We start from the raw sequence: 27,892 nt of genomic DNA on the forward strand, positions 1-27,892 counted from the left end.
AAAAGACACCTGATTAAGGGTTTCATTTGAGGGGACTGCAAAAAAAATTGTGGAGTAGAATATGTTTTACTCTGTTTTGCTAAAATGGAGATAAAAGTCTGTCCAAACTCATTCCACACCTGGAGCTGAGAACTGCTCGAGGACTTCTCTGCAGGCATTCAAAGACCTGATTTACTACAACCAGGTTTTAGGTGAAGCGTTTTGTTCTACCTGATAGCAAAAGTGAAAGATTAAGCCCTTCAAACTCTAGCTCTTCCAGGCATATTGAGGAAATGGACATATTCCTCTCACGTTTGGGGGCTGACATTTCAACATCGAGTTCAGTGCTTGGGTTTAAGGCTTTCTTTGGCATCTGGCTGGGATTTTATTGGGGTTGAAAGAAAGAGCTTGTGAGTGGTTTATTAGCTGTTCCTTTACCTTTGAAGGGAACATCTATTGTTTATTAGTTTAAGAGAAGTACAAATGATACATTGAGTTCTTGTTTAATAACTTCCCCCAGTGCTCCAACACAACGGCAACTTAATCTCATTGTAGGGTGCTCTCTGGAGCTGGAGAAGATTCCAAACTCATGGGAAAAGAAGCATGCAAACCTCCATCCCCTTGTGCAGGAGAAGCCTGTGACAGAGGGGCTGTGGACACTGGTGGTGGGGTCTTGCAGAGTGTCAAATAATTTTGACTAATAGCTGAATATGTTAGAAAAAAAAGTCTGGGTCTCCTCATGGATCATTCACAAGCAGTAAATTAAACGTTGTTTTGCTGGGAACATCTTGCCTTGTACTTTTTGCCACATGTATCTTGTGTATGTTGCCACCTGGAAGCTTAGTTGTCTGCATGTGTCTGGTACTGACATCTCTATAAAATCCAAGGAAAATAAGCTGTGAAGAGCCAGAGAGCTTTTAAAAGAGGAATGCTTTACAGAGGAAAAAAATACAGCATTGAAAAGACATCCAGCAGTTATTTCTTCTCTTGGGCTAGTTATGGTTTAAGAATTATTTGTTATGGGAATAGTGAAGTTGGACCCAAGCTATTAATCCAAACCAGTGGGAGAGTTCAGCTGAGAAATATTTTCCTACCTGCCAAACTTCCCCCAACATGTAGAAAATCTGTTTCCCTGCTCATGGAGTTGGGTTTAGCTGTACTTTGTGTCTCAAGGGACCTATGATTTTTTAATTTCTCATTGGAATTTAATCTTTAAATTCTCTTCCTTTGCAGAAGAAGAAAGAAAGGCGAAATCATGATGCTTGTGAGTAGGAGCACAAGTGAAGGATCTCTTGGAGGGATAAAGGACAAAGCCAGCCTTGGTGAGGGCTCCCTGGGCTCCAGTAAGGTGATGGTTCCAACATCCTCTGGACAACACAGCCCCACCTGGAAATAGGTGTGACCCCTCAGTCCCAGCGTCCTCATAACTGAGACTGGGCTTAGTATCTGGATCAGGAATAAGGATCTGGGGGGAAGATTAGGGAATAGGAAGACAAAAGGACTTGAATGGAAATATTTGTTTTGCCCAAGGATTTTCATTTCTTTGATTCACCTGGAAAAGCTGCAGCAGGCTCATTAGAAAACAGCTCAAGATTTGGTTTAATCTGCAGTCTCCTTTGCTCTTCTGGAAAGGGGCTGTTCCACCTTCTCCCCACTCCAGCCTGGTTCCCCATACACTATCTACAGAACAGAGATGGGGGTGTTTTTTAATGTTTAAGTTAACTATTTTTAAAATATTTATTCCTTACATGTCTGCTGGTGCCTCATTAGGGTGTTGGCTGAATGAATTATTTAATCTTTAAGGAAAAAAGATGGGGAATATTTTCTCTTCCTATCTAAGTGCTGATTAAAATGAATCCCAGCACGGGGGGCGGCGGGGGGGGGATGTTTGTGCAGTGGAGCCTGGGCTCTCCCTGTTAGCTGGGTAACACACTACCCCTTATTATCCCATTTTTACAAATCAGCTTTGATGCCCTTAGTTCCAGAACTTGCTCATCAGACACCTCATACCAGCCTCATGAGCCCAGCCCAAACCTTCAGAGAGCTCCAGCCAATATCATACAGAACAACTCCCTGAGGGTGTGTGAGGGGCAGGAAGGTGAGGGACACGGGGGCACTTCCTTTACTGATTCCCCATTAAATGGTTTCCACACAAGCCTTTGCTGTCTTTGTGCCCTCACCCAATCCAGTTCATCAGTGTGTGGCCCAGCTGCAGTCTCCACTGTGCTGCAGAGGTGGGGGAAAAAAGATTTTGTACAAAATGAATGATGGCTGCCCCAACTCATGTGAACCAAGGATGCAGGTTTGCTTCTGCAGCGTGTCAGAAGATGCTGACAGGAGGCACCTTTCTTCTCCTGCACCCTTGCAAGAGCTTAAACTAATGGCATCACATTCAAAAAAGTAATGGTAGCATCATTATAAACATTAGATTTGGGTTTTGCTGAACTGACAGGACTTGACTTGTCCCAGGATATGACTGCTGTAACCACCCTCTTGTGATGTGATGATACACAGTCTGGGAGGATGCACTACTTTGATGTAAAATGGCAGAAATTAGTGACCTGGGACAGCTGTGAGGAGCCATCCTGCCTGGCAAATCTCCTTTTTGAGGATGGAGGAGAAGGGGCAGAGATTTGTTTCAAAGCTTCCAGCAGGGCTTCATCTGCTCTGCCCCTGCGAGTTCCTCAGGGTCAAAACTTGGCAATGCCAACTAATAAATAACCATGGTTTTAGAGGCTTTGCTAAGCTCTTTTTTGTAAAATAAGTCCACAGAGGCTGTGCACAAAAGAGCTGTACCTCCCCATGGACAGGCTGTGATCAGCCTTGCTATTTGTGCTTGGAGAGTATTGCCTTTTTAATAAACCAACATGATTTTATGGTATTGTTTTCATAAAAGGAAGAAGAAAACAAATTATTGATTCTTTACTCACAAAAGAGGTTGCTTTGCAGCCTCCCTGTAATACCTGCAATGATTTTGCAATACATAATGATTTGAAAAAAGGGACAAGGACAGTTCACCTGTGCTTGTGACCATCCTCAGCAGCGCACTTTTATTGTTGTAGGAACACACAGTTTGCCTTACAGACCTGTGTAAGGGCTGTACAAGACCAGACAGAGTCAAATCTTGTGCCATTTCCCTCCCTGGCTCTCTCCCCCACTGCCCACTGCAACCTACTGCAGCAGCCCTTGGAACAAACGTGTTATCTACCAGGCAAGCCTGTAGCTGCTGGGAATCAGGCAATACTGGAGGAGACAGCAACTCCAACACCAGCATCTCTGCAATCTGTGGCTTCAGTTTTCATGGAGCAAAACTGGATCTTGGAGGTGTCTCTCTTGGTCCTGACTCAGTGGTGTCCTTCATTATGGGAGCCTCTCTGCCCACGCTGGATGCAGATACACTGCGGAGTCATCATGCTGGGGAGGGAGGTCAGCTGGGAGGTGAGAAACAGACCTGCACTTAACCTGATCAATTCAGGCATGGCCTAAGCTATTTTCCACCCACAGCCAGGAAATCTGTGAGAGTGGAAGAAATTGGATTTCAGCCTCCCTGGCATGAAACTGGAGCCCTAATCACTAACCTATCTCAGAAATGTAAATTTTGCAGAGTAACTCCTGCAGACCTGGTTTGCAGCACTCAGCTGGAGACAGACCTCTCCCTGAGATGATTAAAATCTGATTTACAAGGCACGGTGGACAGATGGCATCTGTTTTCTGCAGTCAGTGGTCCCTACAGAATAAAAGAGGCAAACTTCAAGGCCATAGCTCTGCAAAGACAGAGAAAATATTGTCCATATCTATGCAGATGCCTGCACTGACACATCTGGTCCCACCAAGCCAGCAGGTACCTTGTTACCCACCTTCCCCTGCCTCTCAACACCCAAATGTTCCCTTTTTCCAAGCCCTTCCCCTGCCCCACATCCCCTAAAGCTAATGTGAGGGCAAGCCAGGAGGTGGGCAAAAGCAATTAAAACAGAGGACAGTGCCTGGCTGCTTCGTGGAGCGTGCAAGAGGCAGCTCCAGCAGGCAGGGGCAGGGCAGGGATAATGCTGCAGGCAGAAAAGGGCAGCGTCTACCTAGAGCAATCAAAATGCCTCAGGAAGATGAGATCTTTTAGAAGGGCGAGTGCAAAAGCATCACCAGGAGGAAGAGGCAGGGAAGGACTGAGCAGATTTTCCTTCTGCACAGCCTGGGGCCAGGCTGGAGTGGAGCCCCAGGACGTGAAACCACGTTGCCCACCCAGGGGCTGTCACCACAGAAGCACGGCTGTGCCTTTTTGGAGCTTTTTTCCCCACCTCTTGAACTGTGATCAGGCTTGAAAAGGTCATGCTCAGCTGAAGTAGAGATATCTCCCACACACTGGTTGTTTCCTGTTTCTGGAAGAAGAGTAAAAACAAAGGCAAGGAAGAGGCAGCAGATGATTTGATGCCCCCACACGGGCACTTAACCTTCAGTTAAGCTCCTCAGCAAATTGCTCTGGCCTTCGGTGGAAGCCTTTGATCTCTGCCCTCTTAGTTTACAACTTCAACTCAAATGGGCAGGATGAACTCTTTCTGAACACCTAATTATGGCTCTTTCCACGTGATGCCATGATTCATGCTCAGACAATAAACCTAACCTGTCCATTCTGTGCATAGATGTTGTGCCGCCTCTCCCCCCACTCCAAATCAAGTAAAACCATGCTGAATTGCCTTAAATACAATCACCAATTCCCTGCTCCCAGACTATTAACTGTTGGCAAGGAGCAGAGCTGGCAGACCCCGGTGAACTGAACAAAAGCCATTTAAAAAGATTTGTCCCAATTGTGGCAAACCTCAGCGTCCTGGTTTCTTGTTGGCACCTAGATGTGCTTCCTAGAAGCCCAAATCTGCAGCTCAGCTTATTAGATCCTTTTTTTTCTTTCCCAAGATTTAACTTAGAGGAGCCAAGAACTTGTTCCAGGGAAGGTCAAGGCAATAAACCTCCAATTGTTTATGTACATAAAGAGCCCTGGGATGTAACACGCTTTGCTTACTCCAAGCTTTCTTAGATGCCCAGAATGGGAAATTAAAACCAAATACATGCAAAAATATGGCAACATTTACAGTGTAGCCTGCACCACTCTATCCACTCGCCTTGTCCCCAATAAAAACTACATCCCTGCTTAGATATGGCCAAACATCCAAGGGAGCAAAATTCACTAAAAAGCAGCACTGGAAGAGGTGGTACCGCACCTGCTCAAGCAGAGAGCCTGGCCAGAAGCACCATGGAGTCATGCTTACCTCTTGCCAGGGAAATACCCCTGCATGGGCACATCCTGTTCCATTTCTATGCAGGGTCAGGACTCAGGTTTTCCTTGGGCTCCTCCCTGTACCTGGTTTGAAACCCCACCATATTCATCTGGCTTGACTGGGGACAGGACTGAACCATTATCTACAGAGAATTTCTCTTTGCTTTCCCAGAGCTGAGCACCTAGTGGGAAAAAAATCTTCACTCACCCCTTTCAGGTGCTTCCTGAAGGCATCACCACATGCTGCCTCCTCCAGACAGCTGGAGGCCAGGGAAAGGCCAGGCAGTCCATTTGCTGCGTTAATACCTCTGCAGACTGACATATTAGTTCCTGGTACTGGCAAGACAACTCACAGGTTGAAACAGATGTTTCAAGCAAGAGCTGATGTCTCAGTCTTTGCCTCTCCTGCCACATGAGCCTCCCTTCTGCCTGGTGATGCAGAGGCATCACCAACAACAGCCTTCTATCCCAAAAGAAAGTAAAATGGTGAGTCCAACTGCCTTATCCGGAACTTGGGCAGGGGCTGAGGAGGGGAGAGAAAGCTCATGTGGTATCCAAACCCAAGCCAGGGTCAGAAGTTGGAGGGACAGCATTGCATAGGGGCACGAGCAGCACCCTGCCTGTGGCTGGCAGCAGGGGTTCCCAGGAGGGCCCCAGGGTGCCAGATGCAAGAAATCCCTTTGCACCTGCATCACCTCTTGGATTAGTGATGCAGGGTGTGGCCCAGGGGAATAAAAACTGGCTCAGCTCAGAAGAGGAGGAAACGTGAGGCTGGTCCTTCAGTCAGGAGTGAAGCAAAAACCCCAGGGAAATTCCCAAGGATGCCATGGTGATAGTCTGGGGGTAGAAAACTACTCCTGTTTGGGAGAGGCTGTTCCCATCTTTGGCTTGCCTTGCTTACAAACCAGTGGATTTCAAAGCCCCAGAGCATGGTTGGATTTGTGTTATCTGCCAGTTGGATGCACACAGCTCTAGGAGATGTATCCTTTTAAAATCCATCCCAGGGACAGCTGCAGGGCCCATTCAAAATGTCCTGAACTTTACTTTTTATTGTCTCTGGAACAGAGACAATCCTACCAAAGCAGCAGCTATCCAAAACAGCTCTAGACAAAAACTCCTGGTCTTGACCACCATTTGAGATCTTTAATCCAAAAATTCTCTGGATGCTGTGCAACTGGGTCCACATTTGGGTCCACACTAGGGTGGGAAGAGCCCTGGGTGCTGTGGCATTTCATTCTTCAAGCAGCCGCTTGCTCTGTCTTGCTTGCAACATGAAGCAATGCTATGCTTCCATAAATGTAGATTTTTGTAGGAAAGAGAGTAATGGGGGGAGAAAAGGTGGTGCTGGTGAAGACATCTAAAGTACAGCTGGGCAGATTAAGCGGAAAAGGAATTAGGGACTTAATGATGCTTTAGCAGCCTGAAATCTGCCAGTCCAGAGATTAAACTTTTAAGATGCTCTTGGCAAGCCCTGGGAAAAGACAGCCTGTCGGGCCAATGCCACCTGCTGGAGACAGCACTTGGACACCAAGATTCATGGCACCAGTTAAATTCATCGTTTTTAGTCATCAATGTACCCAAAATCCCTCTTCTGAAGCTTGAAAACTTGAGCCCATGTCTGGCAGGGCAGAGACCTCGAGAACCCACAAACACAGCCCCTCTGCCATCCCCAGAAATGTTTTGTTTCTCCCAGGTTCCCTGTCTCCTTTCTTCCATTTGCCTTATCTGGCAGGTAATCATCCTTGCAGCGGTAATTGCTGCAGGAGCCATATGGGATCCATAAGCTGCTAATGCTGGGGGATTTTTTACAAAGAATCATAGGACCTGTACATTATTGGTGTTGATATTACATCAGGCATGATTATCCCTGGTGTAAAAGCAGCCAAAATTGCCAAAATAAGTTGCAGAAATGGTTACATCAGCACAGATATGAAGACAAGGTTATCTCTGAAACCTTAAGAGTTTTTAATTGAGAGGAAATAGTATGTTTGCAAGCTCAAATGAGAGAGTTACAGAATAAACCCAAACCTAAAGGGAGGGAAGGAGGAGGGAGGTGAAGCTTCAGTGTGGAGACCACCCCACTGGGATTTGGGAAGCAGCCGCCGACAATGCGGCAGATCCAGGGCGGGCTCAGCACTTCCCTGTGTGTGTACATGGTGCTTATCTAATAAGCCATTTCTTGAGCTCCAGTGATACTGCTACTTATATCATAAATTCAATGATCTTCACTTTACTGGCCATTAATCTGCTTCTTTTCCTGACAATTTTATACTCTTTTGATAAACTGTTTGTCTAACCACATGGAAGAAACAATGTTAAGAGCTGTACCTTAGGCGTTCACCCAGATAATGAAGAAAATCCATCACAAGGAGAGTTTATCTATTGCTTTTCTGGATGTAAATAAAACATCAGGCTAATTTACTTCCATTAATCTCAAAGACCATTGCTACAACAATAATCCTATGTCAGAGCAGACTTTTTTTCCCTTTTTTGCATAAATATTTAAATAAGTACTGAAAGAATAAATAAATTGCTTTCTAAAAGCCAGATTATTTTTATATACGGAGATTTAACAATGAATTTGGATATACTTGCTAGCTCGTGCCTTTCAGGCAGCAGTCAGCCTACGCTTCCCTTGTGCAGCACAGGGATGTTTGGGTGGGTTTTGCAGAGCACCCTGTGGGGTCTCTGAGAGTCACCTGTGACAACCCACCCTTAAGGGGAAGGAAGCAAATGGGTGGCTCATCATCTCACCCCCAAGTGCCACCCCACTGGTGTCACCCCTGGCCACTGGGTGGGTTCAGTGAGTGCTGGGGCTGCTCTGCGAGGTCCATGCGGTGCTGCAGAAAAGGCTACTTAGTGTCCTGTGTCCAGCTCAAGAAGTGGCCCTTAAGTGCAGTAAATGGGCATTTAGTTTTTGGAGAGTGAGGCTAGCAAAGCACTGGAGCAGGCTGCTAGGGTGCCAGGGATCACCAGTTTTGAGGGGTGAAGATCAGGCTGAACAGGAGCAGTGACACAGACACAGTGCGTGTGAGTGCGTGTGCTCGGCAGGCTGGAGCCAATCTGGCCGCTGCCTTCTGACCCCCAGCCCTATTTTCTGCCAGCCAGAAACACAGATTGTGTCACTTGGATCACTGCAGAATGAAGCAGTTCCCCCCCGCTGGAGCTCCGTGGATGTGTGTGCCCGTGCTCCAAATGCTGTTCTCGGAGCACATTCCAAGGTGCCAAGGGTGAGCAGGAGGGTGCCGCAGAGATTCCCCCCGTCAAGGAGCTCTTGTCTCTCCACTGGTTTTTCCCTTGTTTGGCTGCTGCTGCTGCCGCCTTCTTAAAGACAAAGCCATCCTGCAGCCAGCTTGGACCATCTTTTTTTGCAACCACACCCAAGCACAATCTGTGCTGATGTGCGGTAAAATTTGGTAAAACAGCATCCCTGCTCAGATGAAATCTAGTTTGTCAAGCACGGCCCCACAGGAGTATTTCCAACTATAAAGTAGTTACAACCATAACAGTAAGTTTGTCATAGGAAATACGACACACTGATAGCTGGAGCAAACCGAACCCAACACGACATGGTAAAGGCTGACACAGGCAGGCCACAGGATCCCTCTGAACAGCCATGACCACAGTTCAGAGCCTGTGCTGGTTACATAGGCAAGCCCATGGAAAAATGGACTAATTAAAGAAGATTAATGATCAGTCTCAGCAAGATCTTGGCTTTTGCTTCTCTCATTTATCCATACATGGCTCTTTGTTAAATCATGAGGGATTTTTATTCACATGTATAACTACTTACAGATGTTCCCACATGTGTTTAGCCAGCAAACTCACATTACAACTAAAGAAATGCAAAAAAAACCCCTACCTTGTGCAATGTTAAGGTAGAACAGATGCAGCCAGAGGCAAGGCAAAAGCTGCTGGTCCAGCTCAGCAATGTCCACAGCTATGGCCACCGCACAGATCCCCACCTGTCTCTTGAGTCTTGCTGAGAACCTGGCTTACATGGGATGAAAACCTCTCCTTTAATGAAATTTCTCACTTTAATGAGATAAAGCAAGACTCTGACTGATGCTATATGTCGTAACTAATGCTCTTGTTACCTCACGGTTTTTCCCAGCATATTTTTGGATTTAATTTTGTTACATTTAGTATCCTTTACTCCTACACAGCCATGCCTGGGTATAGCTTTTCATAGGACCCAGGATGAGTTATTTTGTTCTCTTCCAAGCTCACAAGTTAAGCTCACCTCCCAGTAATAAATCCTCATGATTCAGGCTTTAGCAGTGTTTCCATGACCGTGATCCATCTCATGACACAGCAAATAGGGTGATAATTCATGGGGTGGAGAGAGTGCTGGGGGAAAGGCGCTCCCTGGCTAATTGGAGGGCAGGACTCCAGGAACAAGCTGATGGGACTTTGGATGCTGCCTGTGATGCTGAGTGCTGATGATTCCTGAGAGCACTTGTGCTTGCTTGTTGATTCATGTCACCCACATCTCGCTTCACCCTCTCTTCAGCAAGAGGGAAAAGGGGGAAAAAGGTAATTGTCTGTGCTTATCAGCATGGGTGTTAGAGCAGATTCTCAAACTGACATAGTGCTGAGAAGGATGGAGCAGGGAAGGTATTCATACCCAGCTTTTCCTCTCCCACTGCATGAGTGGCTGTGTTCTCCAAAGCTATTGCAATGGGACAGCTGCGCCATGGTGCAGCTGGGTACCCATGCCAGTCTCACTGAGACTTTCCAAAGGCACAAGTGAACTGGAGTGCCTGAATGCTCTGCCTGTAACACTGGAGAAATGGAGGCCTTTAAAAAGCCTTCTGGTGGCAAACCATAAACCCACAGGCCAGGAACTGACTGCTCCAGGCAAACACTGACTGCATGCCTCAGCTGGGAAATACACTGTGGGGAATTATGGACCCCATCCCTGCATCTCTTTTCCTCCTGTTCATTTTGATTTTGAATTATCTCTCAGCCCTGACACTTGAGGACCTGCCTAGCTGGGATGCTGCTGTGCTTCATCAGAATGTGCTTCTGGGAAGGAGCCTGAGGGGTGACAGGGACAGGATGGGCTCTGCCGGAGGTGCCAGCATGCTCAGAAAGCATTTTGCACTCGACTGCCTTCTGCTAAAATAGCTTGGCATTTTTGTTAAAACATATTTCTGCAAGCCTGGGGAAGAGTTACATGCAGTCATGCCCAGGAGAGCAGCCAGGAGTGCTTTTCAGAAGTGGGGTAGTTTTGCCTTTAATCCCCTGACAGTGAAGGCAAAGAGTGAACGAGAGATTTAAATCTTCAAATCAACATTGAGAGCATTGGCAGCAGCCCAGGCCCACCAAGGCACATGCATGGATCATGGCACATGGCACACAGCACATGGCTCTCACTGGGGATGGTACCATGGGCTATGTGAGGGCAGCTGCTGCCCAGTGCTGCTGACCTTCAAGGTCCTGCCTAGTCCAAGGTCCAATGTCCAGGCAGTGGCTCACAGTCTCCCAGGCACACGTCACCTTTTCTGCAGAGGGAAAGGCAGAGCTCATCTCTAGTGTCTTGTCTTTGTTTAATCCACTTAGAAAGCTCCCCTCTGCTTTCCCCCTGCCTCTCTGTCCGGGATGTTTTGGAAATAGTGAAGGCATCATCAAAAAGCCCAGTACAAGCCATGGAAAGGCTGCCAGTGACTTCTTCCACTGCTTCTTTAACTATTTCCAGGGTCCCTGTCAGCCGTTCAACTGTCCAAGACTCCAGTTTTCATAGTTGCTGTTTGTGTGTTTGTGTGCATGTCCATAAAGGCATCCAGAAAACCTCATGGATGTGCCCTTCCTTTGAAAATCCATGCTGAGACCATAACTTGATGACTGTTGCCTTTCTCAAACAGTTGTGGGTTGTCTTAGGAGACATCTCCTCCCCATCTTTCCTACTCCCTGTGGTTCCATCTGCTTCTCCAGGTCATCCTACAAGGTGAGGGGAAACACCTTGTGGAGGGCTAAGCACCAGCACGGAGCCTCATAACGTCCATGCCGAGGGCACGAGGAACATCCACGGCTGCTGGGATGAGCAAGGCAGGCACTGTGAGCCAGCCGGAGGTTGGTTCAGCACAGCGAGTCCTCAAACACCGTCAGGTTGTGCTCCTGGATGTGGCGGAGCAGGATCTGTGCCCGCCTGTCAATGGTCTGGAGCAGGGGTCTCAGCCCCTCGGCACCCCCCTGGCTTTCCCAGAGCTCCCGGTCCAGGCGCAGGGACTGCAGCAGCAGGCTCTGCAATCTGCCCGACCGCAGCGTGGCCACTGCCGCTGCTGGGAAGCTGCAGTGGAGGAGCAGAAGAGACAGGGAGAGAAGGGGTTATCCAGGGGAAGCTGAGCAGAGAGGGAGGGAGCAGCAGGGCACTGGAGCAAAGATGCTTCAAGAGGAAATGCATGTCTACCCAGAGGAACGCAGGACGAGGAGTCTTCTGCTTAAAACTCTATCCATGGTGAGCATGCAGGATAGACCCAAACAAATTCCAAATCATGCCTCTAGCATGCCAAAATGCCTCATGGGCAATGGTGCAAGAAATGCTGAAATACCTGATCATTCATCATTTTTGTTCAGCTGCCAGTTAAAGAGGGGAAATAGGCTTTGGAGCCTGCCATCAGCCACCCAGAGCAGAATAAAGAGTTAGTTTCAGCGCAGGGGCATGTGGGATGTTTTTGAGAGCCTAGCCAGCCACCCTGTTCTGGGGACATCCAGAATATCCATCCCCCTTCAGAGGCTGGCCCCATCAGAGAGGCCAGAAGCAGCAAGAAGGTGAGCACACACACGGCTGCTGGACATCCCCTGTGTGCCAGCTCAGCCCTTGCTCAGCACGTGCACATTCCTACCTGTCTATGCCTTGCAGGAGCCTGAAATTGAGCTTCTCCTCAGGGTGCTGTGGCCTGCCCGCGTTGTCGATGAATACCAGGCGGGATGGCGCGCTCCTCCGGACCTGCCAGCAGGGTGGCAAGGAAAAGTTCACTCAGTGCAGAGTCACCAGAGGAGGTTTAGGCTGCTTTTAGGTAGCCTATTACTCTCAGTAAGAAAGCCTGAGAGTATTTGGGGGAACACAGATGACAATGTCTATGTCCCTCCATGCCTGGGCATGCCTCCCACCAGGGACCCAGCATCACCATGGGACCTACATTCCCTTTGCGACCACCTCAGTCCTGCAAGTGCCTCCCAGGCACCTCCATGTTAGCCCCAGAGCAGCCCTTGGACAGCAGGGAGACATACCAGGATGTGGACCAGGACCAGCTCTGCTGGATTCCGGCACTTCTCGTGGAGCATCTCCTCCACGCAGGGCTCAGAGGGATCAGGCTGAAACCCACAGCAGTAGCGGTCCAGGCGGTCATGAACCTGCAGGAGACATTTGGGGACCTTAACAGGGACATGTGCCTGGGACAGGGGGGTCCTGCTGTGAGCTGTTCTTGTACAGAGGAAAATGAATAATTTCTAGGCATCCTCAGGAGACACGTGATGGAAAAGCTGCATACACTGGTGAGTGAGAGGAATGGAAGCACACATGCAAAACCTCTTTGGCATGAAGAAGGTGATGTCAAAGGTGATGGTGACAGGCTTTTCTGATGGAGTTCAGACACTTGGTACCTCCACATTCTGTATCTGCACAGACTGAATGGGTTGTGCTTCCTGCTGAATGAAGATGTACACAATGATGAATAAATGAATAAAAGAAACCAACAAAGCACCCAAGGAAACCTAGAGTCTGAAACCTCAAAAATAATTTATTTTTTCCAAGTCATGGTGCTCTGTATGATGGTTTCATCAGGTTCCTGTCACATGTGCAACCTTTCATCCATCCCTATGGTAACCTGAGCAGCTCTCAATGGAAAGATGAATGGAAAAGTATCAGCAAGGGAAAAAGTGGTCTGTGAATATGCAGAGCATGCCTGACATTTAAGTTAGGCCACAGTGGCTTGTTTCAGCTACATTTGTGTTTAATCATTTGCAGGTGCTGCTAAGGCTCTATGTTGTCCAGGCTGTCAAACCTCCTGCTTCCCATTCCAGCTCCCTGCAGAAACCCTGGAGCTGCTTGACAACTTCCAGTGCTTCAACCACACCCTTGGAGGGATGAAGGGCTTTTAAAAGACATAAATCTCTGCCAGACCTGGCCTCAGTATTTATGGAGCTTCCTCAGCTTCGTCAGAAGCAGCTGGTACATCCTCTGGGGTGATTTGTGGGGTAGACAGGAACTTGGCTGTTAACAGACCTCCCCATGGCTGTGTGTTGACATGACCCTGTAGGGGAGCTGCCTCACCTCCTCCTGATCTCGAGGCCTATCTACAAAAAAAAACCATGTATATATATGCTCCTTTAAATATATATGAAATATTAAAAAATACATATAAAGTACAAAATTAATATATTTTCTGGTTGTGGCATGAAAACATCCAATTCGCTGATTTGCTCGGCATTGCTGGTACCAGCCCAGGGCTCAGGGTGCAGAGAGGCTCCTGGAGCCACTGGGAAGGCTGGAGCAGGTCTCAGGTGATCCAGGAGGGGTCTACAGGTGACAATGAGACAGAAGCCAAGTGACCCACTGAGGCTGCCTATTCCCTTCACTGTGGTAATTATCACAAGCTATCAACTGCAGGCTGTGCTTTGCCACAGAGTTCAGTCTGAACCCAAACGCTGACCAAGCACTGGAGAAGATGCTGCAGGGAAACACGAATTGTGGTCTCCATGGCCATTCCATTCATAACCCTTTGAGAAGAAGGATTAGTCCCACACTGGAGCTTCTCAAACCTCTGTTTTCTGAGGTTTAATGAAGAACTCAGGTCAGTATGCCTCCATTGGGAGACACTCCGGTTAAAAAGTGCTCGAGCATCTTGTCACAAAACACATGGAAACAGAAGAAAATATCACATTTCCTCCACACATCTCCTCGGTCTGCCTACTGGAGAGCTCAGCACACCAGTTTCTCTCACCTGCTATGCTGTTTTGCAGGCTGCACAGAAGGTGAGGACAACCTGAGAGAACTTACAGAGACATTAAATAGGCTCAGCGCTCCACTCATCTGCCCACAAGCACCTGTGAAACCAAGGTGGATTGGTGCCGAACCCGCAGAGGTGTGAGGTGGAGGCAGATGTGGTGTCCAAGTGGAGCCCCAGGAGAGGGACCAGATGGCTGTGGAGATGCTGAGAATGCCCTGACATGCTGACAAGCCCTCCCTCCCCTGGCCCTCCCCTGATTTTTTGGTATTAATTTTTTCTTTCCAGAGCCTAAACAGCTCTAATTCATGGGAATTTTGGTATTACTGCTAGAACACAAATACATGAGCCACACTTTCTCCCATCCAAGCTCAAACATTACCAGAAGCTCACCTTCAGCCCCTCTTATGCCCATCTTGGGGCATCCCCTTGCATCTGATAGGTTTTTCCAGTTATGATTCAGCCTGGGACAGCTTCGCCTAGGGAAATTTTCCTTGCTCTCCCCCTGGCTGGGAAGAAGGTGTCCCAGGGCAGGGATGTGGCTGCAGAGTTGATTTGGTTTTGGCCGTCTTTAAGTGCAGGACAAAGCCATCAGCAGCTGCCCCTTTTCTACCAGGCTTGGCATTTTGCCCCCACCAACACTTTGCACATAGTGGGGGGTTCCCTTATGGCAAATACCAATAGAAATTAACATAGAAGAAGACAAATTTTAAGAAAAATTGAAGAAAACTACCAGGATTTCAATGCCAATGTACAACAGGGCTCAAATCTCACCAACTTCTCCTTCCCCAGCAAGGGTGTGAGATGCTAAAACCATTTCTGAAAGATGCTACTCCACTTCTATAATATCCTCTTTACTCAAGGTATGTGACTTGTTCTGCATGGGAGAATTCCATTAGAATTATTGAGGAAAAACCTGTGGATTGTCCTTGAATTTATCATTGCACTGCTTCAGTCCTTGAGGAGGAACTCTGCTTAGAACTAGATACTTTCCCCTGCAGTCTCAGCCTTTCCATTGCACTCAGCAGTATTTTGGCCTGGGGAAGGGAAGGGGATTGGTTAATCTTCTTATTTCTCTGGTTGTTTCAGCTAAAATATTTTCAAGCCCAGACAGAACTGCTCAACCTCTGCCAGCCATAGTTGTAAAAAAAAAAAGAGAGAGAATAAGGAAAACACATTTTAGTAGTTTGGGGTTTTTTCCCTTCTTCCCTTTTTTCTTTTATTTGTATTAATACTTGTCCTTTCAGGCAGTTTTCTCTTGTCTGATAATCAGCCCTCAGATGCCTAAACAGGCTTTCTTTTTCTCCACTTTTGCCTCCTCACAGCTGCCCTCCAAGACTTGATAACTCTCTGGGATACTGTTGTAATCCCTTGTAGCAGCAGGGTATGATTTTCCAGACAGAAGATTAAGTGCTATTAGTGCCGAGGAGGAGGAAGTGCTGTCCAAGGCATGGCTCCGTATTTCCAATGCCAACAGCACATCCCTGAGTTTGGATGTGATGGGGCTGGTGCAAGATATGCTGCTTATCCCTAGGGATACCCTAGGGATGTCTCTTTTAGCCTCTGCCAGCACAAAATGAACAGCAGAAAGATCACCCACACGAGAACAGACTCACCACAACCTGCCTATGTTTCCCCTGCAAGTCCCAAACATGGACCATACTCAGGCCAAAGTGCTTCTGCACAAAGTTCTGCTGCTCCCCATCAGCTGAAGAGTGAAAATACATCCCAAGAAACCACAGCTGATGTGACCCCACAGAGCAGCAGGAGACCGTGGTCAGACAGTATAGGTGCAGGTGCAGGGGAACGCGCGTGCCACAGCTGCTGGGACAGGTGGCTTCAATCACCACAGCCCTACCTGGAGAAGAAAGTCAAAGAGGGCCAAGCGGCTCCACTCGCTGTGTGGGATGCTGGAGCAGGGAGCGTCCCTGGCCACCAGCATTGGTCTGTGGGGCTGCAGCATCTCCTGGTACTGCAGCCATCCCAGGGCACAGGAGTTCTGGTCATTGTTGGCATCCTCCAGGTGCTGGAGGTCAGGAGCCCACCAGATGATGGGGCGCAGGGCGCCGTCGGTGTAGCTGTAGGGCAGGAGGCGGCTGGTGAAGCGCCGGGCCACGGCGGGCAGGCTGCGGTTCAGCCCCAGCACCCTGTCCAGGTGGAAGGCCAGCACCTCGTACAGGTCCCCAGGGCGCTTGATGAGCCCACAGCGCCCATCCTGGCAGTCTCCTTCCGGGCTGGCTGGCAAGACATCCCCCTTGGCATCTCCCTTGGCACCCCCCACGGCACGCAGCCTCACTCGCATGATTTGCCCGTGGGCAGGGACACGGGTTTTGGAGACCACCTGCCCACTGGACAGCAGCCACATCTTCTGGAGGTCATCAGCAGAGAGCCAAGGGGGAGTGTCCCTCTCCAGCCCCCTCCGCCTCCTGCTCCGGCCAGGGGGCTGCTGCAGGTGAGTGCGAGGCATGGGGAGCCTTCTTCTGTAGGCTTGTCCTCCAGACAGCGGGGCAGCCACCTCCCTCGGGGGCCCTGGGGGGGACGAGGCCGGCAGCGGGAGCAGGGAGTGGCCTGGTGGTGGGGGCAGGTGGATGAGAGCCAGCAGGGCCAGGGCCAGCAGCACCCCGACAGCTGCTGGGGCTGGGGGCTTCATCCCCGTCCTTCGCCATGGTCGCTGAGCCTGCGGGGACAGAAAGGTGAAATGATGTTGGAGTGTTGCTGCAGGCAGAGCCCTTGGCAGGGTTTGCTTTAGAGAACCAGCCCCTCTGCTTCTGTGATCCCCACTGTGGCAGGAGGGTTATGGCTGGTGCCATGATTTGTGCCAGAAATTAGCTGCAGTCCCTTCAGAAGCAAATCAGAGCAAGGACTCGCTCCCCACTCAGAGGTTGCCATATCCGCAGTGCTGAGGTACAGGATGACCTTATGGGCAATGAATTTTTCATGGTCAAGTATTTCACTTTAAAGATGCAAGAAATGAAAAAAAAACAACCCAAAACCCAAAAAACAAAAACCCAAAAACCAAACCAGAGCAAATTCCTGTCTAGATGTGAACTCTTTCCAGTTTCTAAGAGGTTTTATTTTTCAGACCTTACTCTGAGCACCCTCACTGGTTCCTATTCTGGTTGCATACTGAACCCATAACTTGGATATCTCAAAATGTGCTGAGACAAGACCTCTGGAGCTCTGGCATCTCTGCCATTGCTGTATCTGGCAAAAGCAAGGTAGCTCCAAGTGTCAGTCAGGACCTGTGACTGGCTGTGTTTTAAAAAAAAGGTGCAAACTCCTGGAGGGTTGGAACACCTCTCTATGAAGACAGGCTGAGAGAACCGGGGTTATTCAGACTGGAGAAGGCTCTGGAGAGAACTTACAGCACCTTCCTGTGCCTAAAGGGGCCCACAAGAGAGCTGGAGAGGAATTTTTTATAAGGATGTGGAGTGACAGGACAAGGGAAAAGGACTTTAAACGGAAAGGTTCAGATTAGATATTAGGAAAAAATTCTTAACTGTGAGAGTGTTGAGGCATAGGAACAGGTTGCTCAGGTTGCTCAGATAAGCTGTGGAGGCCCCATCCCTGGCAGATGGCAGACATTCTCCAAGCCAATCCAGTCCCTGGACCACGCTGCACCCATGCCTCATTCACTCAGGAATGGACAGCCTCACACACTTGTGAGGGCAGCCTCACACACTTCAGGAGGCTGGAGGCACAAAAAGCACCTTGGTGCCGTTTCTCTGCTTTCAACAGGCATTTCCAAGCAGCTCAAACCCACATTGGAAGTCAAGGCGATGGTCAAGTGGATACATTTTTCTCCAATTATTTATTTTGGAAGCACAAGCATATCCATGGCAGACACAGCAGGACAATATATTGCCAAAGAAGGGATAAGAGACTGTTTGTAAGAGGAAAAGCTTGAAAAAGAGCTAAAAAGCTGGGGAGGTGAGAGCCAGCAGCAGAATTACTTCCAGAAAGCAGCTGGGCAAGCAAAAGCATTTCCAGCCATGGGGCTTTTAGGAGCACGGGCTCCCACTGACCACAGGGACCCATCACCAGCACGACTCATGCCCCATGAGCAGCTGCCCCAGGCAACCCCAGTGCATGAGCTTATGAGCTGACACAGCACTATCCTAAAATCCATCAGGTTTCATGTCCTCAGCTTGAGGAGACTGCTTCAGACAGCCCCCTGGTGAGAAGCCACATCCCTCACAAAGACACTACATCAGCTGAGGTGGGTAAGAGGAGCCACCAACTCGCTGGCCCCAGCCACAGGAGGTGTTCCTTCCATGCCCCCCTTTCCAGGACTGAGCAGATTTAATGCAGTTTATAAGAGCTATTGATGGTGCACTTGGAGTGATTCAGCTTTATAGCTCTCACTTAATTGCTTCTCTCCCAGAAACACAATGTAGTGCAGGAAAATATATCTGCTGGGCCAAATGCTTTTTTTCAGACCAGCCTCTGCCAGGAACCAGGGGCTGCCTAGTACAGGTCTTTGGGACCTGCCAGGGGACCTCTGCTTTATCTCTTCCCAGAGTGGAAAGGACCTAGTCCAGGGTGAGACTGTTCAGAGAGGGATGTCCTGTCCTAGATCACCAGCAGGGTTATTCAAGGGTTGGCATTAACTGTCCCAGGCATCAAACTACATAGTTAAATCATCGGTTAGATCATTGTCTTGGGGAGGGGATGAGTGTGAGCACCCCTAAGCACCCTGAGGGGCAGCAGGACTTCTGTCAGGCAGCTGGTTGTGATCCCATCTCTCTCCTACTTGGATGGGATAAAGATTTGCTGTGGAACCACAGCTAATGCCAAGTGACACAGGCAACACCCAAGCTCAGCTACTCAAAACCTTCATGCCCCAGATTTCAAGCAAATTCTGCAGAGTGCAGACACACATTCTTTCCCAAACACCTGCAATCCACGTCTGGTCTCCTGAGCAAGAGTTTAGGGGAGGTGCAATGTCTAAGTCCTAGTTTAACCGCAGTAAAACTACTCTGTAGCATATAAAGGGCTGATTCTGGTATCCTGACATCCACACTCCTTTCAAATCATCACTGTAAGTGCCTCACAATCTGTTCCTCTGGCCTCAAATATTAACAACAGTGTTATCTATGGAATCAATCCCAAAGGACAGGGCTAACTGTAAATCTCAGTATTCCCATCTGCATTGAGCCAAGTCCCTTCCCAATCTGTGCTTTCTTGGACATGCTTTCCCAGCACCTCCCCTGTCCCACCCTTCTGGAGAGACACAGCCCATTCCACTCTCACCAAAAACCCCCGTAACCCTTTTCTTCAGCCCAGAGTATTTTCAGGAAGATTGTTTTCGTTATCCAGCTGATAATAACCCTCTGGTTGCTTACACCATCTCTGGGTATTTAAAAATCCTGTCTGCCAAAAACTTCCAGTATCCTGGGGGGAGAATGCATGTGGGAGCCACATGGAGAACCTTCAAAGCACTGCAGGAAAAATCCTTTTTAACCCAAAGCCAGAGAACAGGGTATGCCAAATGGATGGCAACAATTGCTGGGTTTTTAATGTCAAGTCAGTTTACAGTCCAAGTGGTTAAGGAATCATTATTGTCCAAACCCACTTTGTCTTCCTTGTCAGTGACCTTGGGTTTGGGCATCACAAGTTAAAGCCCCATTGCTTTCCCACCCTAAACTCAAAACCCTGGGCTGTGAAGTTGGGCAAGGGCCAGTGCAGGCTCCCTTCCCCAGCACTGTTCAGGGTTTCCCTGCCACATCAACAACAAAAAGAAACAAAAAAGATGCAAGTATAGTCTCTGTGTTATTTCTGACGGTTGATATTGCAAGTTTAATAATAACCTAGCTGATAAAGCATTGCAGAAATAATACTGTATTTACAAGCCCTGGGTAAATACTTTCCCAAAGAGTCTTTCTCTGAGCCCATGCTGTAAAAAAATGCTGCAGTTTAAGCTGTGGCTTTGATTCAGCCCAAAATGCAAACCATACGTACAGCTCTGCTTTGCCAGGCTGACATACTGACAGTACAGCATGTCTTTGCCAGAAATTAGGTCCTTTGCCCAGCAGGCAAAATCCATAAAAAGGCTTAGAGGTACTACTTGTTCCAGGATGCCAATAAGTAAATAATATATATTCTCACTCATCAGAGGGACATACAGCACAGCCCAGGCTCTGAAAGCACAGTGGAGAGCTGTGTAGCTTTTAATGCTAGGAGATAAAACTTTCTAAGTCTAGTTGGGGGTGAGGTGGGGGAGGGTTATCCTTGACATTGTATTCCCAGGATGCTTGAACCTTGGCAGAATTTGAAGCAGAGAAGTCTGTTTTCAATTTCTTTTCAAAGTGCATCAAATTGGCTTTGTCGTGCTTGAAAGAAAAGAAAAACAAACCCCAAACTTCATTATCCAAGAATGTAAGAAACAGCCCTGAGACTAGAAAGATGCCATGGAAATACGTGGCTGTTGAAAACTGGATTGATTCCTGCTTTCCTCTGGCATTTAGGAGTCCTCCTGCCCCTGCACTGGCACTGCAAGACACCTTCAGCAGTAAATCCCAATGTCCCAAAGAGGTGCCCAAAGGAGCCAGGATGGCTCAGCCACAGCCACATCACTCTCGGCCACCTGCCTGCCTTTGACTCCCAAGCTCAGAGGACTTTGCCAAAGGCAATCTGCCGATGAGCAGGTTAAAGACAGGCCCGTGCATTTATCTGGGTGCACACGGAGGGGTGCAACACACAGGGCTGTGCTCACCCTCTCAGCTCCGCGCTCGCTGCCCGCCCAATGAACCGCAAAACCGCCTGGGCAGCAGGAGGTGCAGCCTGCCGTGACCAATTTTAACAAAGACTGCTTGAAAAACAAGTGGGAAGCCTCCTCTGCCTGCCCCCCACCTCTGGGAAAGTCTCCAGAGCCTTGCAACCACACATGGTGCTCACAGCAGCTCCCAGCGCGATGGGAGAGCAGGCACATCAATCAGATCTGGGATCAGCCAGAGGATCAGCCTCTTCCTTTTCATATTGTGCAGGAGGTTTTCTTGGTTTGTTAAGGACATGGCATGTGGGCTGGAGACCTATAACCATGCAGAGGACCTCTTCATCCCCGGAGTGACTCCGGGCAAGTCTGAGCAGAAGGAAATGCTTGGCAGCATCCGTCGCCCATCATTCAAGCGCATAAATGCCTCCTTATATTATCCTGCTCAGGGAAGATAGATGGCTGGCAGAGTGGGAATTTAAAGACAGCTATTAAATGATGATTGCCAGTCCCAAAGGTAGCTCTGGCTCAGAGTGGCTCCCCAGGAGGGCAGGTCTGCTGTGCTCCCCCAGCACACGGGGACAGCTCCACCAACACTCGCCTGCACTCACATAGCCATGGGGCATGAAGAATAAGACAGCCTTTCATCCCACCTCATGATCCATCAAAGTGGCTACAATTCCTAGCAGACCCACACCAGCTTTGTGTCTGGGATTTTTCCCTCCAGAGATGAAATTTTCTTCCTCAAAAATGCCCTTCCAGAGGGGAGATCCATGACCCCACTACATTTCGGCACTCTACAGACACCCCGAAGACCATCCTGCTTGGCTCCAGGACAGGGATGTGGCAGGTAGGCCATGCCCTTCTGCTCAAGGTGTTCCTCCAGCCCCACTTCCAAACAAGTGGCTTGGAAAGCTCAAACCAGGCACTGAGAAGGTGGAAAAGGGGACTGCTCCCATAAAGCCTATGAAACAGAGTCACAGGAAATATTGGGTCAGCTGAAGCTGGGGAGATGGAAATGTGACACATCACCACATGGTGCTGGGTTCTTCCCTGCAGAGTCAGCAAAGTCCTCAGGCTGACACACAAACCTCCCCACCAACATGTCCAAAACCAAACCAGAAAATGACCGAGTTAAATTGCCTGGGATGAAACCTTAAAACATGCTGTACTTTGCTAAATTTTGGATAGTCTGCAATGTTTCTGGGATCATTTATAGCCTAAGCGCAAGACAAGCATGCTTTGCACTAGCAGAGGGCAGCACTCTGGCAGCAGCATAAATGGATCAAACAGTGTTGGCCCTGCTCAGTCTGAGCACTGACTTCAAAGGGATGGTGCCAACACACCACCTTTAACTTCTCAAATAATGTTGCCTTCACAGTTCTTCCCAGTTATCGCTACGGCCTTGGGGCAGCAAATTACAAAAACCTGGAAACCTTCAAGCAGCACAGCGTCTCTCTAGTAATAACCTGGCATGTCCATGGCTCCAGACCCTGCATCAGCTCCTTGAGCTTTTTGCTTACCAGGGATAAAATGTCCTGTTTCTTGCTCTAAACCTCCCACCCAAAGTGACTATTTCCAGTTTTTGGGAGGCTCCTTGCCCTGGAGGTTCTTCTCTGCACAGACATAGGCTAAGCAAAGCTTCTTCTTGCACATCCATCATCCAAAGGACTGTTTTAAATGAAATCTTCAGCCACAGCTGCAAACTGCTCTGTTTAAGAGTGCTATTCCCATTGCACTGTCTGCTCCCTTATGTGCCAAAGAAGTACAGCAGATACACAGGCTTGTAAACTCCTTGCCCGCTCCAGGAGTAGTTTACAAGAGTGGCAAGACTCCCAGCAACCCAAATTTCCTGTTCAAGGTCTCTGAAAAAGGAAGACCTGAAGTAGGAGACAGAGGACACACCTTGAAGGAAACAGATGGCCAGCACCTGTCTGGAGGACACCACACCATGGGGTGCAGCTGATGCACTCAAGGTCAGGACTCCTGCCTGGGGGGGCCCAGAGGAGACACACACCTTGTCCTGCACCTGGTGTGGACTAAAGCCCTGCAGGGTACAGGCAGGGACTTGCTTGTCCTGTGATGACATTGTCTGTACCCCAAAATCATGGGATTTTCACTGAGCAAAAGGAAAAATTCATAATTCTACTCACTCCCACTGTGTAAATCTCAGCTTGCAGACAGTTAATACTCAGATTTGTGTGGGATGGACAGGGAGTTTTTCATCCTGGTGCTACATACCATGAAGCTCAGGACCACTCTGGTTTAATCCCAGAAGTCAACACAAAGCACCACAAAAATAAACACTCTCCAGAATGCGACACTTCTGCTTAAAGTAAGCAAACTAAAAGCTTTCAGATGCCTTATCTTTCTCCTATTTAAGTTCAGAGTCAGGGTTTTTACTGCAGACTCTTGCACTTAGCTGGATCTTCTACTTCTTGGAGATACATCTCCCAGGAGATTGATGGAGGTCTTTCAGAACACATCACTGAGATGCACAGGTCTGCTGTCATTTGCATGTGCAAACATCCCCCTTACTTTTCACCACTGAAGGTGATATCAACCTGCACCCAAATCATCCAGATCATTGAGGACCTGAAACAGCATCCTGTGTTCACAGGGGACAGTGAGGACTTGGGCAGCCCTGAATGCATGACTGTCCTACTATCCTCAGGGAACAAGGGAGGTCCTCATCTTCCCTCCTCTCCCTCTGCTCATTCCCCTAACCCTCACACTTACATGAGAGCAGCACAACCTAGAGATTCCTGGCAGGGACGTCAAGGAGGGAAAGCAGCAGTTTTGGGAGGCTGTTGCTCCCTCACTTCACCACTGCCGTGCAGGCTCCTGCCAGGTTTCCCTTTTCCCCCTCCCCTCGTCCCAGTTTCCCGGCCAGCCTCTTGCACTCAGCTCTGTAAGTTTTCAGAGCAGCTTCCCCATCTGCTTGCTGAAGCAGCAAGTAGGGGGCCCCTTCCCCAGTGAAACAGATGTGGCTTGCCTTTGTGCAACATCTGCGCCTCATGACCCGCTCATTTTGAACAGTCTTGCCTTTGTTTCTGAGGGTTGTACAGGGGATGCTTTGGAGGAGGGCAGCAGCCTGTGGCCCGTGGGCTGGACTCCTTCCCTTCAAGTCCCACACACAGACTGTCCCCAGCCCTGAGTTACTTCTGGGGAAGAAGAATACGCTTTGTTCCTGTGGCATTCTGGAACTGAGAGTCCTGCTCCTCAGCAGGTTCCAGCCACAGACCATAGGTTAGGAGCTGACTCCTTTGGGATGTCCAAACCCAGGGATGTAAGAACTGGAATCTGGGAGCCATGGACTCCCTTCCTCACAACTCCCCTCGCCCCGATAGTTTCTCTTGCTGCACCTCTGGGCTGCTCACCAGCTCTGGTTTGGCATCCCTGGAGAGGCTGTGCTGCTGCAGCTCCTCCACACACAACAGAGGCAAAGAGCAGAGGTGCTGGAAAGCCATGTCCCTTTTGCAATGTGTTCTGGGCTGTATTTAATATGGGGAGGAATACATTACAATAAAATCACATTTTATTTCCTCCTGCTCATGATGAGTTTGCCAATCCTGCTTGTGAATGCCTGGAATGCTGCTAAAACTCTCACACATTTTGGCATGTGGTTTGGTTTTATTTTATCAGGGGTAATGTTTTTTCTATATTTTGTGGAGGAGGTATTTTGATCCACTTATTTTCACTTTTTTTTTCTAACTGGTGGACCAGCACCAGGGAACAGGAATGCTTGCTTGGTGCCCGGTGGGGGCTCACAAAAGCCTCTTTGGGGTGTTGGCAAGGAGTAACACTGGATTCCCTTGCTGGAGTTTCAGTGGAGATTGCCCAAGTCAGACAGTTGGGTTTCCCTGAGCTGACTGTCAGGTTTTTCCCTTCCTGGAGAGCAGAAAAGTGCATTCGTGGGATTCCAAAGGGGAGGGAGAAGGAGGAGGACAGCGGAGCCTTTCAGCCCTGTGGGCTTTCTTCAAAACAGAATTGTTCATACCAGCCCCAGCCTCAGCTGCGGAAAGGCAATCCTATTTTCCTCCTGTTAAGCCATTACATCTAAAAGAGAAAAAAAGGGGAAGAAAACTGCTTGCCACTTGGCTCTGAATGTTGCCTGTGTCCCACAGATCCCATCCTGGGCAAAGCCTGCTGGCAGCCACCCCCCCCAGCCTGCTTCTTCACCTAGCAAAATCCATGGGGTGAGCAAGCAGGGCAAACGTGTTATGAGCATTGGTGCAGCCAGGCTCACAGAAAAGGGGCTTTTCCTTCAGGGCAAGGCAAGTAGCTGCAGGTGGACTGGAGTTACTGAGCATTGGAAAAGAAGGGGTAATTGAGGCATTTGGAATCTATGCCAGAGGATTAACACAGTGTAATCAGCCCCTTGTATTTAGAGTGCCTCACACCAGGCAAACAACAGCAACTGGAAACTACTCTCTGGCAGATTTTGAAGCCAGAAGAAAGAAGATGTTTCTGTAATGCAGTCATCCCCCAGCACTCTCTGCTGAGGCAGGTCGGGCATGAGAGGCAGCTGGATCCAACAAGAAGCCGGCTGCAAGTGTGCTCTCCATACCAACACGGGAGCTCACAGCTGGCATCCCTCTGCCTTTCTGCAAGGGGGCACCCTCCTGGTGATTTTGAAAGGAGTCAAAAATCATCTCGAGCATTTTGTTTGGGGTTTTGCTGCAAATGAAGCAACAAGATGATCAGCTGGGGGCATAGCCTGGATTTATTCCTCATGACCACCACTGCCCTGCCTACAGGTGCCCAGAGCAAACCCAGATTATAGGCAAAATTAAAGCAGTCAATGCAGGAGCTCACAAAAGGGAAAGAACTGCAGAAGCAGACCTTACTTTGCCAAGGCAAAATGGAAACCCTGGCAAAAAGTGAATACCCTGCTCTCACATGGGAGACCACACCAGGTATCTGGCTTTGAAATGCTTCATAGTGAAGGCTTGTACAGAAAAATGTTACTGCAGACAAAAGGCTGGTATGGGGAGAGTTGCCTTGCTTTTCCCTTTGACAGGGAGGCGTTATCTCCAAACCCAAAATGGGTGACATGAGCCCCAGTCTTGTACTTTTGTCCTGCTGCTGAAGTTCATTAATTAAGAAACCCAAAGCAGCCTACGCAAACTGTAGGGTGGAAAGCGTAAAGGATGACACTAGTGTTCCCTGTACACAAACACACACACACTCGAGTGAAGGCTGGCACAGCAGCATTGTCCCCAGAGATGCTCAGAGTCATCAGCACACTCTCGAGGACAAAAAAAATGCTTCAGTGACACAAATGACCAGTTTCTGGCAGCAGCACCAAGCATCTCCTCAGCTCATCCATCATAGATTTGCAATCCCTGCCCAACAAAAGCTTGGCAAGGGCTGAGGTGGTGAAGCAGGTACAGAGCCCCCCACCTCACTGCAAACTCCCTGGCATGACACCCCTCTGTCCCCTGGTGGGGCAGGGCTAATGGGCCATGGGGGGATCATCCCAGCTCAGCTGACACATGCTTCCTCAGATGGGTTTGCCAAGGGATGTTCCAAACTGGACCACTAAAACTAGATGACATGAAACACCACCCTAAGGTTTGGAGCACACTACAGATGTGGATAAACCTTCTGATGCTGGGGAAGCACAACATTTCTTGGGAGGGACGTGAAGGTCTCCCTTGCCAAATCGGCCAGTTTTGTGGCTTTTTGATGAAAGTGCTTTGCTTTGTCAGGACCAAACAGAAAGCACAGAGCGGCTCAGTCATGATCTCTATCTGCACTTGGCTGCCGGCACGCCACGCTGCTCTCCTGCCTGAAGCAGTGCCACCTGGCCACTTAGAAGAGGTGGGTTTTGGCCAAGGGAGTGTAATCGCCTCCCTGGCTGACAGCAGTGCTTTCACCACAGCAGCCCCAGGCACTGCCCTCAGGGGCATCCTGACAATCTGCTCTGTGCATCCCTAGCGAATTCTTACAATCTGCTCGGTCCATCCTAATGCTTTTAAGGACAGAGAAGTGCTGTAGCAGTTTCCTGCCTTGCTTGGCTCACCCGGCTCTGACCCTCCGAGTGGTCCGGCACAAGAGACATCCAGGACACGCCATTGTACCTCACATCCCATGGGGCAAACCCAGCGTTGCTTCCCACCATCAGCTCAGCAAGGAAACCCTAAATCCTACCATGTCACGCAGCAGCAGCAGCCGACGCGCTCCTCCTCATGAGCTTCACCGCCTCTGGGCGACACGGCACACGGTCACCTCCTGAGTCGGGTGCCGGCCGCCTGTGGCACTTCCATACGACATCAGGAACCCACACAGAACGTACAATTTTTTTTTTTTTTTAATAGCAGGTAAAAAAAAAGAAAAAAAAAATTCCAGCAACTAATCAGCTCGCTTCCTTTCCCCGGCCATCAATCACTGCCGGGGGCTGTCACCCAGGGGTGCCCCTCCGGGCTGCCCACAGTCCCTGCTGCCCAGCCCCGCATTGCAAGGGCTGCTGGGCTCCTGGCGCCACACGCCTCCGCTTCCCCCTGGGCGGGAGGACACCCTTCAAACTTCAGCTGTGAGTTTTCAAACTCTGCCTCATCCCAGACCCACCTCCCTGTGAGGAGGGGAGTGGAGAGGCTAGGAAGGGGGGAGCAGGCATTTGAAAAGTCTCTTTTTCACAATAAAAGCCCTTCTTGCTGCTTTTTTGCTGGCTTTTTTTTTTTTTTTTTTTTTTCAATACCAAGGGCAAGTTTGAGCCAGGAGGAGATGAAGACACACGTGCTCCTCCCAAGCCCGTTTGTTCCCAGTGACTCCAGTACCAACCAGGGGCCACAGAGGCCCCAGAGCCAGGAAAGCAAACCAGAGGTCTGCACATGAGTGCCCAAGAAAATGCTCTTTTGCAGGTCTTTTTTTAGCATTTCTTTGCCTTTCAGTAATGGTCCAGCAAAAATCTGTGCTACATCAGTGCCTGGAGTGGACAAAGAAGATTTGGGAGAAGATTTCTTATCTGCCTAAAAGGCA

General features: G+C 49.0%; 1 protein-coding gene across 12 annotated transcripts; it reads right to left on the reverse strand.

Moving 5' to 3' along the window:
• On the reverse strand, window positions 1–27,392 carry GASK1A (golgi associated kinase 1A). Of its 12 annotated transcripts, XR_008433644.1 has the most exons (10): window positions 27,065–27,392; window positions 16,055–16,873; window positions 12,482–12,604; window positions 12,094–12,197; window positions 9,489–11,537; window positions 4,272–4,352; window positions 3,600–3,743; window positions 3,442–3,492; window positions 1,532–1,659; window positions 1–852 (listed from the first exon to the last, which is right to left on the reverse strand). XR_008433644.1 is itself a non-coding variant. In XM_053956942.1 (6 exons), exons 1-5 carry the CDS (start codon window positions 27,065–27,067, stop codon window positions 4,307–4,309), a joined length of 1,095 nt encoding a protein of 364 aa, XP_053812917.1. In that variant the 5' UTR covers window positions 27,068–27,392; the 3' UTR covers window positions 2,999–3,410; window positions 4,272–4,306. The 12 variants fall into 12 exon arrangements, 3 of the variants coding, with proteins under 3 accessions (XP_053812917.1, XP_053812908.1, XP_053812868.1); XR_008433645.1 differs by lacking the exon at window positions 1,532–1,659; XR_008433643.1 differs by having other exon boundaries at window positions 1–1,659.
• Between the last annotated feature and the right edge of the window lie 500 nt (window positions 27,393–27,892).

Source organism: Vidua chalybeata, chromosome 1, assembly GCF_026979565.1.
Source record: "Vidua chalybeata isolate OUT-0048 chromosome 1, bVidCha1 merged haplotype, whole genome shotgun sequence".
Lineage (NCBI taxonomy): Eukaryota > Metazoa > Chordata > Aves > Passeriformes > Viduidae > Vidua > Vidua chalybeata.

Coding starts and splice junctions, on each gene's coding strand:
- GASK1A (XM_053956893.1), bottom strand. Junction 12,605..16,054: donor TCTTTGACTTTCTTCTCCAG/GTAGGGCTGTGG, acceptor TGTCTCCTGCAG/GTTCATGACCGCCTGGACCG. Junction 11,538..12,093: donor CTCCTGCAAGGCATAGACAG/GTAGGAATGTGC, acceptor CCTCCACTGCAG/CTTCCCAGCAGCGGCAGTGG.